The sequence below is a fragment of the Vidua macroura genome, chromosome 4 (assembly GCF_024509145.1).
Source record: "Vidua macroura isolate BioBank_ID:100142 chromosome 4, ASM2450914v1, whole genome shotgun sequence".
NCBI classification, from domain to species: domain Eukaryota; kingdom Metazoa; phylum Chordata; class Aves; order Passeriformes; family Viduidae; genus Vidua; species Vidua macroura.
The window spans coordinates 65,926,335-65,941,170 of NC_071574.1; the positions used below are offsets into that span (position 1 = coordinate 65,926,335).

General features: G+C 44.2%; 1 protein-coding gene across 3 annotated transcripts in view; it reads right to left on the minus strand.

Annotated features, from left to right (window-relative positions):
- The window catches only part of FGFR3 (fibroblast growth factor receptor 3), a 55,257-nt gene that overhangs the window by 14,213 nt on the left and 26,208 nt on the right, over positions 1 to 14,836 (minus strand). For 2 of the 3 annotated variants that reach the window (XM_053975803.1, XM_053975802.1), the window contains exons 5-7: positions 9,311 to 9,480; positions 4,515 to 4,638; positions 3,904 to 4,094 (exon numbers count right to left, since the gene is read on the minus strand). In XM_053975803.1, coding sequence (XP_053831778.1) covers positions 3,904 to 4,094; positions 4,515 to 4,638; positions 9,311 to 9,480 — 485 coding nt within the window. Of the gene's footprint in view, positions 1 to 481; positions 633 to 3,903; positions 4,095 to 4,514; positions 4,639 to 9,310; positions 9,481 to 14,836 lie in introns of all 3 variants that reach the window. The other variant, XM_053975800.1, reaches the window with a different exon arrangement.

Consider the following 14,836-nt stretch of genomic DNA (forward strand, 5'->3'; position numbering starts at 1 on the left):
ACCCCAGAGCCCATGAGATTGATTCTCCTCTCTAGTTAACCTTTGCTTGAATGAGCCAATGTTGATATTTATTTCTCCATTACTTCTCCAAGAGACAGAACTGATTAATTCAGTTTTGTAGGTGAAAAACACAAAACAGTTTGGTTTTCTAGAGCTTGGAATGTCACAGGTCATTAACATGCAATTCTGTTATCAGCACTCAATTGTAAGGAAAGGAAAGAAAAGGAAAAAAAAGTATGAAGAGTTGATAGCATAGCAAAATTTGACAGTCATTTTATTGTGGGAATTTTTCCATGGCAATTGCTGTATAGGCATTACAGTCTTGTAAAAAAAAATTAGCAAGAAAATAAGATAAAGCCATTCAGCGTCAGTTGACAGGGTAAAATACAAAATGAATAGTAATTTTAATCACTGGATTCTTAAAAATGTTATAGCTCATTCTTGCAGTTGCCAGGGCCTTGGGACAGAGTCTGTGGTTTACCTGGTTTTGGTTTGCGAATGTGGAGCCAAAATGGCTTTTCGGCTATGCCTACGAAATTGTTGGCTCTACACAGATATTCTCCTTCATCTTGTTCTGTCACATTGAACAGATTTAGGTTAGCATCGGCTTCAGCGTTTTTACTGATCCAAGACTGCAGGAATAGACAGAAACCTGAACTTCAGTAAACCAAACAATAGCTCCATCGCACCTACATCAGCTAGGATTGACTGTGCACGGCTGTGCTGACATCCCCGGCTCACCCTGTGGTGAGACACCTAACCCACGACCTGGGTGAAAACACGTTGCCTTTGGCCCCCAAACCACGTGCAGGTGAGCTCCCTTCCCTTCACACATGTGATTTCTTTTTTAAAACAGACCAGTTTGCCCCTTTTCCATCTGACAGCAGTCAAAGGCCCTATGGTTTCTTAATAACTCAGCAGACAGGAGCACCAGAGAAAGGGCTTAAGCAGAGATTTGTGTTTGCAACCCGGCTCAGCAAATACTGTTTCAATTATCAGATTCCAAAATAGAATTTGGAAACAAAATATAAGCAGTGGCGGTCTGAAACTCGCTGCTGACTTTGCCTTTCAGAAATTAGCTGTAATTTTTTCCACTGCTTATAGGAGCCTCTTCTTTACTAAATAAAGTGGTGTATATAAATCAAACAAACTTCAGACTTTTAAGCAATGGGTTTATTTCTCTTCTTCTATGCTGCCACAACAGCACATCAGCTTTTCCCCTAAACACTAAACAGTTGTTTTTATTTTGGCTGAAAATGCATAACTGTTTTAAGTGGCCTCAGAAGAAGCTTCAGTTCTGGAAATGAAAATAAAGCAAATGTCTTCTCTGTTTTGGTCTTACACTCTCCAGCCCAGTCTTGATGCCTTTCATTTCCAAGCCTGATCCTGCCAATATTACTTGCAGCTCATTAAAATCATTGAGGCACCAGCTTTGATAGGTTATTAGGAAGTGAACCCAGAGGAGGCACCAGAGAAGAGCCCCAGTGTCCATGTCTGATGACAAACACCACCAGGTTTGACCTGAGCTCATCTCCAAGGCTTACGTGCAAGTCTGTCTGCCCTGACTAGTGGGAAAACGTGCCTGCCTGCTGTTGCTGCCTTGTTTATAATTAAACCAGGCATGTTTCAATGCAGAATGTACTATTTAGCTTTTGACAAAGCTTGGGCACAGTGTTGCCAGCCCCCTTCTGTAACTGGAATGCATTTAGTGCTCTTCTGCAAAGAAAAAGGGGTTTTCTTTGATCACAAATTAGCTCAGGCTTTCAGAAACTGATGCAGGTGATGGCTTGGTTTTGTCAGGCTTTTTAAAAATTGGTTTGAAAGTACAGCATTCAACTTATCCATCTGGACTTGGGTGGGGTTTGACACCCCTCACCCTCCTCTTTAGATGAACGGGGGGAATTTCACATGCTAGGCACCTCTCTGACTCTCTTGCTGCGATGGAGACTGGGATATTCCCCATACTTAAACTGCCCTACAGCAGCTCCTACACTTCACAAAATCTCCTGAAAGCAGGAGGGAAGGGCAGGCTGATAAAAAAGCCTTATCTTCCTGCAGGCAGCACAGCACAGGGCAGGAGAGAGCTGTTCTGTGGTCAGGGGGGCTGTTAACAGCACCCTGCTCCTGCCAGGATGTTGGGGCAAGGCAGCAGCACTGCATGGCATGAGGGAAACAGTTCCATAAAGCAAACAGACCAGCCCTGAGACGACAGCAAAATCATTTTATCAGATCTTCACATACAAAAAACAAGCACACCACATTTAAAAAGGAAAAGGAAAAAAAATCCCTGCAAAGCTGGGCCTGACACAGCTCAGTGGAGGCCCAGTACTGGCGCACAAAAGATGCATCCCAAAATGGAAATGCTCCGTGCCCCAGCGCTGATGCCGGCATTAATACAATTCAAAGCATTCCTGATTAACCAGAAGTAGTAAATAGACGTGTGCTGGTCCTATTCAGCAAAAAAACATAAAACCAAACAAAACTTGTGCTTTCAAACGCCTGCTTGTGCTCCCCTTCGAGGAATGCGGAGCCTTTGCCGTCCACAGAAGAGAAGGTATTTGGCAATTCTAATTACCTACCCACCCCGGTGCCGCTCCAACTTAATTTTAAAACACTATTTATAAGGACTATTTATATGTTCTTTGCCACGGCAAAATGGGGGCTTGTGCTTGTGACACAAGGCACTGTTCACAGCCGCTTTGCAAACTTCCAAAAGGTAGCACTTTATCCCACGGGGACCACACACGGAGCTCGGAGACTATATGAGATGGCATGTGACACAACCAGCTATTCAGAGCTTGGTGCTGGGCTGTGAAACCAGGGGGAAATTCAAATATGCATAATTCAAACACATTCGGAGAGGTGGCGAGAAATAAAAAGTTTTCTAAACTCGCGAGAAGCACATGTTGCCAGTCCTGAAGAACTGTCTCCAACCATTTCTTCCAACCAATCTGTTATTTCAATCTGTGTAATTATTTCCAGGGTCTCTGGCTTTTATTATAATGTATCTGGCTGCGTTACAGTTTTGTAGATACTGTCTGATAAGTGGTGGTTGTTTTTTTTTAAACGTCATACAAAGAGAAGAAGGGTGTGTGCAGCAGGATGTGCACAGGGAATGTCCACACACAGGACAGCCTCAGCTTGAAGCTGCAGAGACAAAATCTGCTTTCAGCACTCACTGCAGAGCCAGAAAAACTCCATTTGGCCCTATATATTTTAATAAACACCACCACATGATGCTTTAACTATTTTTTAAAGTATTTTAGAAGTCCAATGTGCTCCTCACTCCCTATTCCCTGCTTTTATATTTACATTGGTTGAGGAGAACCAAATCCCCTGGCTTTTTTATGGCTGTAATCTGAAAGTTGCCTTTCAAGAAAGCATTTTAGCAAAATAAAGTCTTACTATGTACTTTTTTCTCAATAAAAAAAAACAAGGCTTTTCTGAGCATTGATAACAGCAATGTTCACAAATTTAGTGACTGGAACAAGATTATGTTGGCTCTCAAGTGCTGGTAGTTCAGCATTACTTGGTATGTGCACGCTGCAATGTGCTTACTTGGAAAAGGAAGAATGTGTTTTAGTTGGGAGACTTTTATTTTAATAAACCCTGAAAATACCACCATTGAAGCTGTAAAAAAAAAAAAAGGGTATTTTTACGATTTTAGGTCAAATGCAATCTGACAGCTCTTTCATTATGCTGCATTTCTCACAATTGCCTCAGCTCTGACAACTTTGCTTATATGTGCCACCACAGTAGTAGTGTTATCTCTGGCAAACAGAAGAGTTTGGAACATTGATTTCAGGACATTTTTGCTGCATCCCCTCCAAAAAGAAGAGTAATCCACTGGGCAGACTTACAGAAGGACTGCCCTGAGGGTGAGAAGGAGGAGCATGTACCAACCTTCAGCACTGTGACATATGGGGTTCCATCGGGTCCATATTTGCTGCCATTGACTTCCACGTGTTTCAGCCACTGAATGTGAGGCTGGGCATCACTGTAGACCTTGCAGTGAAATTCCACATTACTCCCTACCACCACAGTCTGGTTGGCAGGGAGCCCTGCCTGTAGGATTGGTCGGTGGGGTGACCTTTCTGAAAAATAGAGAAGAGGAGAAATCCTAATTTACTTGGTCTTATTTTTCCCCAGCAAGTATTCTCCTCTGAAACATTCATCTCCTGGCTTTTCAGGGGAAATGGTACAAATTAGGTTTTTCCCCTACAGGTGTCCTGATCACTGCTCTACCCAGGGCTTCTCCAGCCAGATGGAGAATGACCACCTGGGAAGGGAGGGGGCATTTCAGCCTTCCCATTCCTTCTTTAGGCCCTCTGCAGACCCACTAAGTAATTTACTGATCACAGATGTGAGCCTGAATTGTTGGCCAAAAAGAAGCTTGTTGTTAGTTTTAGAAGACACACGATCCAACACTTTGGGAAAGAAACCAAGCTCCTGCTCCCCATATCCTATTCCACATCGCCACAATCAGCTGTTGAGGGAAAACAGTGGAATCTCACCTAGCACATCAAGCTGGTACGTGTGCCTAATGTTGCCATACTTGTTCTCCACGACGCAGGTGTAATTCCCTCGGTCTGACGGCACAACGCTCTCCATCACCAGGCTCCACTGCTGGTGTCGCAGCTAGAAGAAATCAATCAAGCTCGTGGTCAAGCACCATCATCACCAGACCTTTCAAACCAATGAACCATCACTGAGCTTCCACACACCTGGACCCCAGAGGAAGCCTGAACATCACAAGGACCCCTTTACAAGGGTAATTAAAGGAAAAGGAAAAAAATTTTCATGGAAGGAGTGATAAAGATCTGGAATGGTCTGCCCGGGGAGGTGGTGGAGTCACCATCCATGGATGTGTTTAAAAAAAGCCTGGATATGGCACTCGATGGCATGGTTTAGTTGAGGTGCTGGGCATGGATTGGACTCGATGATCTTTAAGATCTCTTCCAACCTATTCATTCTGTGAATTCTGTAACGTCTTAATGAGAAAAGGCATTAAGACCAATGCAGAAGTGATGCAACACAATGGAAAACATTGAGATTTCAATGGGGATTTCTATGTTTCCACAATAATCAGAATAACAAAGCCAGCTGACAACTGAATGTGGTACCTCTCACTAGAATAATGACTCCAGCAGGCATCACACAGGATCTATATATTTTAATATTCTGATCTATATTTTAAAATGTCTGCACTATGAAGGCAACAGGTTATAGCATTTGTCTGAACAGAAACAGGTTTCTCCAACTGAGTTAGTCCCCTAAATTCCCTCTAAAAGACAGGAGCAAACATGTCCAGCCTCAAATCTGGTCCCTAGGATGCTTGGCCAGCCTTTCTATTTTGGCACTGAGTTTTATGCTAGTTGGTTTTCTGGATGTGGCTCATGTCCAGAGCTGATGGTGGTTCAGTAGCAGAAGGGAAAGCACAACTCATGTCTCCACCCTGACCTGCTGCCCTGTGATCTCAGCTAGAACGTTTGTTTCTAGTGATTATAAAGGAAATAATGGATATGGAAAGCAAAACTTGAATTAATACAGAAAGCAACCAACAGTAACAAAGATTACTTCAGGGTGCAGAGCATATGAAAGGTCTTCAAATCTCTGGATATTAATTTGATGCCTTCTGCCGCCCAAAGCAGAACATTTAACGTTATTAAACATTTTGAAGGTGACCTCAAGGACACAGAAGTAGGATATTTACAATAATGCTGCACTACAGAATGTCAAGGGCTGATGGAAAAAACAAGGGTGTAATTGCTCCTGGAGATCTCTTGCTGCAGCAGGTGAATTCAAATATGAAGTCATTAACCTCTTTTGCTACACATAAATTGCATCCACATGCTTTCCATAAGAGGGCCAAGTTGCAATCAAAGCCAGAACTTTGTAAAGAGCAGGTTTAAAACCATAGGACTAGACAGCTTAGTTGCAAGATAAGCAAGCAAATGTAATTTTAACAATTTGTAGACCTCTGCAGCCCTGAAAACAGCGCTGCTGAGAGCACCTCATTTTTCAGAGAATGCTGAATATGGCATTTCTTTTCATTTTAGAGTATGGGTAACAGGAGGCTGTGACCAAACAGACATCTCAGCTGTGGCAGATGTCTGGTCAGCTCTGACTGCACCTCTGCCCACCCAGGACAGCACGAATGGAGGAGCTCAACAAAGGAGCAGAACCAACATCTCACCTTTTGTAAAGCAGCATTCCCCCTTGCAACATCTCTGTAGCCTTGTGGTAATTACAGAGTAAGAGAAGCTCTGAGAACAGAGAGCCTGGACCCCGAGCCTACAGCTGAACACACTAGGCTGTCACGGAAGTTTCGATGCAAATTTGTGGCTCCTCAGTGGCTCATTTCCATACTGGCTTGTCTCACACTTGTGTCTAAAGGCTTCTTTAAATCCACTTTTCAGCATTGCAAAACGTTTGCATCTGGAACCCCCAGGAGCTGCTCCAAGGAAATGGGGCTCCAGATACATGGATGACTCCCCTAGTCTGACCTATATTCTAAAACCAGGTCCAAATTAGATGTTTTACAAAGGATGCACTTTCAAAGACACTTTCATGACACTTTCAAAAACTTCTCTGTCAGGTTTGTGATGGGAACTTTGTACTCTGAATAGAGAAGAACCTGGGGACACAGACTCATGGGGCAGAACTTGTTTGGAAACCTAGGAAGACATTTTTAGTTCTGAAAATCTTTGGCAAAAGATAGTAATTCTCATGTTAGGATAGTCACTGCACTCGATAAAACACAAGAAACATGAAGCGACTTAGTGCAGGCATTAATCAAGTGAGTGAGATACTGGAAATCCCTCTGGTTTATTTGGTGTTGTCATTCTTGGCTCCTTGTGAAACAAACATTTGCAGACACACTTGGAACCTCGTGTTTGCCAGACTGGTATGCAAGTCAGTGCAATGGTCTGGGGAAGGGATAATCCTCCATCTCCCCTCCCCCTCAGTCTTCCCTTCTAGGGTCATTTAACACAAACAGGCTTACAATATTAGAGATTCCAACATGGATTTAACCATTAATGCTCTTTGGGAAATTTCATATGATAAGTCATATGAATTTCTTTCCTTTACCAGTTAAGGATGAAGTGTAACAAAACCAAGTTAGCCTGCCTATCATGTTTTCAACACTCACCCTTCTCTCTTGCAGGCTTTACATTGGGCAGTCACACGGGTCTAAATGCCATGTGGAAGGAGAAGATGTGGAAGAGTGGTCAGCTTTCATTTGCTGATAACAGACTTCTCACAATCAACATTAAAACTCTTTCACACACTGAAAACTAATGAGAACATTCCCGGCTCAAGGATTTCTGGGTTAAGACCAGATCTCGAGATGAAGCAAGCCAACCAAACTCTGCCAGATCTGGATCTTGCCCATTCTTTTCAAGCTGCCTAATCCTGTTACGAAGTTAAGTTGTAACAGGGAATTTAAATCTTAAATACATGAGATACTGAGCAAGTTTTCAATCCCCTTTTCTGGTTCAAATCTCAGCTGATATCTATCAGTATATTTATACTGAATGAGATTTACACTAGATTACTTATACCTAAGTGTGGCTCATGACCAAAAGCAAGGAAATAAAGAAAGGAAAATTACAGAGAAAGATGTCTTTATATCAAGAATGGGACAAAGAACTACACCTAGACAGAGAGCTTAAACCAATCTTCCTGTAATTGTCCTGATATTGCCTTCAATAGCTCTTTTAAGCAGTGACTTGTTGCTCAAAGGTGCCCCCAGAGAAACAAAGCACAGTGATGCCAAAGACTCACTGCCGTGTTTCAGAGGATGAAATGTGTCAATTTAAACTCAAAGATAGATTAAAACTACTGGAAAGTGGGTAGGGGAATTGCTTTCAGCTTTAGATTTTTTTTTTTCTGCAGGCATAATTTAGTGCAGCTGATGTGACAGAGTTTAGTAAAAAGCCTTTGGAATGGTGCATGCAAGCCTGAAAACACTTCAGGATGATCCCTACAGCCTGCAATTAGTAAAAGATGCTTGTGCTTTGTGAATGTCATCTGCTGAAGAGCAGTTTACCCTCAGGAGTTGCCTCTCCACTTCTTTATGCTCCATGGCTTTTAAGAAGATCCAAACCTGAACGTGTTCTCAGCCTCATCCAGACTGGAGCAGGGACAGGACTGAGGAAGGAGCTTTAAAAGCTTCACTGAAGCCATCACAAAAGGCTCTTTCAGAAACAGGTCTGAGCTAACAGGAAAGAAACAGCCCAAAACTGTGGGGAGGGGGGACTTTTTTTGAATCCTTCTCTGGTTTCTGGAGCATGGCACACTTTGCATGCCCAGTCCCCTTTCAAAACACTACGGATGTGGCAGGCATCAGCACACAGCTATTCTGAGTTCTGATGAAGGTGCCTTCCTACAAGGCACCTTCTCTCCTTAGCAGCAGAGTCCAGGAATATGTCAGGGCTGGTAGAGTGCAGGCAGAAGTCGCTGCTCAAGAGTCCTTCCTGCTATGATGGTTTTGTTATAATTAGCTGCAGCAGTTTTATTGCCCCCAAATAAAACCAGAAAAACCCCTGACTGTGACCTCAAGGGGACAAAGTAATAACAACAGCAGCAAAATGTGAGAAAAGCTGATTTTCCTTTTAAAATCCTGCCATAATTCATCATATAAAGTAGCACAGAGACTTCTGGCTAATTAAATAATTTGACTGCAGTGGAGTTTTGTGTCCCTGAGCTCTATCTGTAAACATGAGCCAGACCATTTTCCAGAACACCTCATGGTAGAAAGGAAGCAGGAAGAAGAAAGCAGCCAAGGAGCAGATGCTATTACTCTGGCTACAAGGGAATCCAACACTTGACCAAGGGTCAGTGATTTATACCACAAGAATGTTAATGACTACCAGCATGATGATCCAGGTCCTTGGTGAGGGATTTCCTATACCTTCAAAGGACACTGAATAGGTTTTCTTTGAGAGCTGGGAATAGCTATGGCTTGGTCCAACACATCTCAATGCCCTGGGCTCATCTCCAGAAATCAGGACAGAAGTTTCTGCTCCTGCTTTTTCATGCCTGTTCACAATGCAACCATAAACCCAGCCCCATTTTTACCTACTCCCTGAATGACCACTATAGACAAACTCAGAGATAATTAGCCTTTGATCCCAAAGGACAGCAGTCCTTTTTAACACTTTTGGTGCCAAGCAATTCCTAAGAGAGCTAGAGCCACCTTAATTTCTACACAGTGCTCTTAAAACCACTCATGTTAATCACTGCGCAATGCAATTTCCTAGTTGGTAGAAATAATAAAAAATTGAGATCCAAACCAAGACCTTACCTTAATGCCCCCAATCCTGTGCTCCCCTTTGAACTCCTTGCCGTTTTTCAGCCAGTAGATGGAAGGAGTTGGGTTTCCACCCGCCGGACATCGGAAGCGAACGGTGTTGGCGGCGGGAACTGCCAGCAGCTTCTTCTCCATCTTATCTGGCCGGGTCCAGAAGGGGACACCTGAGAAAGGAAAAACCAAGCTGAACAGGCCCCTCTCTGCAGCAGAGGATATCAGCTGGTGAGCAGATGCATTTGAGGAGTCTTTGGCATGTGCAGATTGACAGTTAAATTGCTACCTGCTGCCGTTAAGATAAATGACACAGAAATGCTTTCCAGCTAAATGACTCTCATAGACATAGAGAGGGTGTTTGTATTTCAGTTTTGTGATGAAAGGTTCATGATCGGGTTCTTGTCTTGGTAATGCCAATATAAATCTAAAGTGGCTCCTTTTAAATCAACAAGTAGAGAGAGTTATCCCAGATCAGGATGAGAATCTGGCCTCAATGTGTAAAAGGATACAGATGTACCTTTGGGACATTAGTAGCCAAGAAGCATAAACAGCAGAAAGATGTTAGAACTGTAAAAGAATGTTGATGGGCCAGCAAGGGAGCAGAGAAAACGTATGAGCGGAGTGCAATGGAAAATGCTCCTCGTCAGTGAGTACAAATGTAGTGTAGCCTCCTTAAGGGAAGGAAAGAAGAAAACGCGCCAGTGCCAAACTGGTTTATCGTGTTTATGTTCTTTAAGTACAAGTGATTTTAGTTTTAAAGATTCATGTTACCTTTGAACAGGGATAAATTTTAGAACACCAGTGTTAGCATGAGATACTTTTTATAATCTGCCTCAAGTACAGCTACGTTCTTTGGCTGTGTTACAAACATTACATATTAACTCCAAATTAAGGCAGCAGCAGCAGCAAACTCATTATACTGGGAAGAAAGAAAAAGTTTTAAAAAAAACCTCCCAAGCTTTCATTTCTGCTTAAGGCAACACTGCAGAGCTGCACATGTTGTGTTTCCACTGCCATATCAGGGCCACATCAAGCCCCTCAGATCTGTGCTCCACACCAAGGGCAAAGGGAGATGGGGGCAGGCAGTGTCTGGGCTGCAAAATATCGAGGCAAGGAGTGTAAATGGCATCTCCTCCAGTTGGGTAGGAAAAACTCACAGACATGGAGCACCTGTTGAGGAGGTACGTGTGCTTCTGGCCAAGACAAACTGAAGGCACTGGTCCTCCAAGAACTGCCTTGGAGAACACGATGGCCACCAAAGCTGTCGGGAGCTGCTCCCTTTCTCCAGCACTCCTTATCCCCGATGCATTTGGCTGCATGACACCCATCCCATTAGAACTCCAGTAAGTCAGTGATTGACCCCACCTTGGTGTAAGCCCCCAGTGTCCCCCATGCAGGCTCCCTGCTGCATTCCAGCTCCAAGGATATTGCAGGAAAGGTCATCCATCTCAGCCAAGGCAATCCATGCACCCATTGGTTTTTAGCACCTGCCAACACTCTCCCCATGTTTCCTCCATCTTGCAAAGTCCATGAGGAACTGGATGCCAGGAGCTGCATCCAGGATGCCCCTCCATGTGCTAGAGACAGCCCCGCTGGGCACACCTCATGTCCCATCTGCTTTCCCACCTCTGCAGTGGGATGGCTGGACGTAACACCATCTCAAGGGGGAAATCCAGTAGTGAGGGTTTGCATCTGCCCTCAGCCTGCCTTGCACAACAATGTGATGCCTATCAGAGTCAGCCCCACGTATCAGAGGGATCTGCGCTCACACATCCCGCATACGCCTCATTTTTCAAATAACGAAACTGCTTAAGGCCCTTTTCTTGCCAGGATCCAGAAGGAGTATGGCTGGCACAAACAACAGCAAAAGGAGGAATCCCTGCAATTCCCATGATCCTGGAAAATCCCAGCTACAAACTTTCCTGTGAACACACAGCACATCTAGAAGGCCTGAAGTACTACATGATAAAGTAAGCTAAAATGAGACATCAAGCAGCCATCTACCATTCCAGATGGCAGAACTGCACAAAAATGGGGAATATTCCAAAAAATGTTAGAAGAGAGGGTGCAACTGCTCAAGGAATAGGCCTTGATGGTAAAAGGATGATGCTGTTATACCATGAAGGGAGGGCAGAAGCCAAGCAAAGACTGGGCAAATCCCCAGGCAGCAACAAGGGAGTGAATGCAGAGGACACCTGGGGCGGCATTGGGAAGGCTGGAGAGGAGAGGGCCCCAGAAACCCATACTGGTCCTTGGTTTCTGAAGCCTGGGCCATTTTCTCGCCAAATGCCTCCTTTTGACAATGCACCTTGATTTTCTGGGTGCTACAGGGCAGAGGCATGGCAAAGGCCAGGCACAGATGGAAAAGGCTCCTTTTGCCACCGCCACAGAGGGCAGCCAAATAACCTGCCTTGTTGTTTGATTAACCTATCTGCCCACGAGAAATCCCATTTTATGTTGTTGGTGACAATCATTTAGTCACTGAGGGGTAATTACATCACATGGTCACCTCATCAGGGCCAGGTTCCTCCTTTTGCTTTTTGGGGCTCTTCCCTTTTACACAACATCTGCATGCGCTGCATGGTGACATTTTATCACATTTTTTCATTCAAAAGATGAGTTTGAACCTCACAGGAGGTCCATCAACCCATTGGCTGCAAATGTTGTCACTGATGCCAAGGGGGATTTTGCTATCAGACATCTGAGAGCAGCAAGAAGGAGCCCAGGAAAATTTCCAGCTGGGGATATTCTCCATATGGAGCAAAGGCAGGATTCACTCCTGCCTGCTGCAATTAGACACAACTTCTTCCCTGAGTGCTTTCCCTCATTTGGGTGCTCTTCTATGAGATCCAGGGCTTGCCAGGGCTGGGCACCCCTGGATTATTGTGCCAAGACTCAAACAGGGCATTGCTCTCAAGTCAAACTGGAACTGGAAAAAAGCATCTACACATTGAAAACAGTGCCTTTGTTCTCACTTGCAGGAGCAGCGAACAAAACATCCCTGCTTTTGCTTTGCTCTGCCCTCTGAGTCCTTTCATTACCACTTTTCAAGGGCCTGAAAATGTTGCTAACTCTTCAAGCAAAGCTTGCAAAGCTCCAGAGAGTTTTGGGAGCGGGAAAAGAGGAAGGATGAAAGACAGGAAAATTTTCTAGACTAGCTCTCTGTAAATTAATTACTAGTAATGGTTTTGCATGTGCAGGTGTAAAAAAAAAAAAAAAAAAGGGGGGGACACCCAAACATTATCACCAGCCCTTTCCCATCATCAAACACTAAGCCTGACAGTCCGTTTTGTTTGTCAAAGACACCGGCCACCCATCCAACTGGAATGACCAATTTAAAAAAACCTGAGAGCAATAGTTGGAATAATTAATACAACCAAGCACTCATTTAGCAATTAGGAGCTGCCACCAAATTCTGTGGCAGACAGAATCAACCCTAATTGTGTAATTTCCCCAGCTGACGCCTCCAAGGACAGAGCCAGATTTAATTGGAGATTATGGGGGCTCTTTGAAGGTGCTGGGGCTGCGCAGCGGGGGCTCCAAACAAACAGATACAAGAGGGGTAGGGAGCACTGGGGCAGAAGCGCAGTGTGTGAAAAGGGAGTTTTGTTTTTGTTTCGGGGCCAGGAAAAACAGCTGTAGAGAACAGAGGTATTAGAAAGCCTCTTTCTGCAAAGGCCAATCACAGCTTGTGACAAGGCTGCTACAAATGAGCTGATTTGAAGCTGCAGAAGTTTCTCCTTGTTCTTTTCTGCTGCCCATCCCTAAGGGATGCCCTGTTTCTGCACTGCCCTTCAGAGAGGAAGCTGAGAGTGAGCAAAGCAGGGCACTCCACATGGAATTTGGTATTTCCAGCCCTTAAAGTTAACAAGATTGGCTTCAAACTCATGACGCTATTGGAATCAGCTTTCTCAACTCTCCACTATGTGAGGATGAGAAACTCTGTTGAGTAACACAAGCCAGAAAAGTAACTTAGCATCACAAGGGGCCAGGATAAAAGGATTTTATTCAGTGATATGCAGTGTGGCAACACACAGTGAGCCAGTCCAGGATGGAATGCCTCCCCTCAAATATGAAACACTATCAGTTATACTGAATAGAATACCTTTAAGGTCACTTCCAACCCTGTGAGTCCTACGAGTCTGTGGTATTTTTCTTTTGCATGAAAGCATTTATTGCCTTTCCTCCTCTAACTACTGACCACAGCTGTGTCTGATGCCTGAGCAGGGGCTCATACACCCCATCAGGAGGGCACATTTTTGCCACAGGAGATAGAGGACTTGGGTCTTTGGGCTGTCCACAGAACATGTCACTGGCTGCACCGTGTGTGCCTGCCTGGGATGGTCCTTCAGCCCCTGCTCCTGGTGGGATGTCCTGACACTGGTGGTACCAGGGTTAATAACACAGCTCCCCAGACTCAGGAGACCTCTGAGGGTTAAGTGGAGGGTCTGACATCAAAGAAAGCAACATAAAGCACACCCATGCCATGAAATGCCATGAGGTTTCACTGCACTGACACATTAAGCTAATCAACCATTTTTAAAGCAGAAGAGAATCCAACTTTTTATAATGAGACCTTTAAGCAAAGCCAGCCATTACCTTCAGGTCTAAAACCAGAGACAGCCTCAAAGTCAAGAAGACCCAGAAAACAGGCTATAAATACATGTGGTGAAATGTGTTTTCCTTTTCAGTGAAGAAGAACGTCTTTCTGTACCATAAGCCAGCTGATGTTTTGTGATACCTGTTGCTAAGAGATTGAGTTCTCTATAAACCACATAAAAAACTGTACAGAACAATCAGCTGTGTTCATCAGAAGCTGTTCTGCAGCAGGAAAAAATCCTGACCAAACCAGACCATCTCTATGTCTATACCATTCTTCAGCAGGTACCAGGAGCCCTGAGCACCTCTGCAAAGGTGCCTGTCACCTGGCAGGATTTGGCCCCTAATTAGAAGCTATCAGAAAACTACTAACTGCTGCTGATGGGTCTCCTGGCACTGTAACTCACCATTACTGTCCATACAGTGCACACACAGCAGTATTAACTTATTGCAGCGGCAGACCTATTTGAAAGAGTCCACATTGCATGTGCAATGTTAGGGCAGGAGAGATTTTCCAGTCATGTTGAACTTCTGCCAATGTACATAGCTGATTGGGAGTTCAAACGCAAGACATTTATTTATTAGAAATACATCCACATGGGCAGCTCACTCTGCAGAAGTATAAAGAGCAGAATAAAACACAACACTAACACCTCTGAAGCCTGTAATGATCCTGATTAATGCTATTGCACTTAAAGAAAGCAGCACTGGGACTGAAAGGGATTCACTGTGAAAGCACCAAGCACTGTCCTGGGACTCCCTTCCTCACAGGAGTGAAAGAAAAAGCCAGTAAGACCAAAGAGGTTGCTCTCACTTATAGCATCAGTAAATTTGGCCCTTGGCTAGTTTATGTTTTCCTACTCTGACCCCTGTCAAGATGCTGGTAAGGACCAGAATCAGAATAGTTAAAAGTAAAGCAGTCAAGGT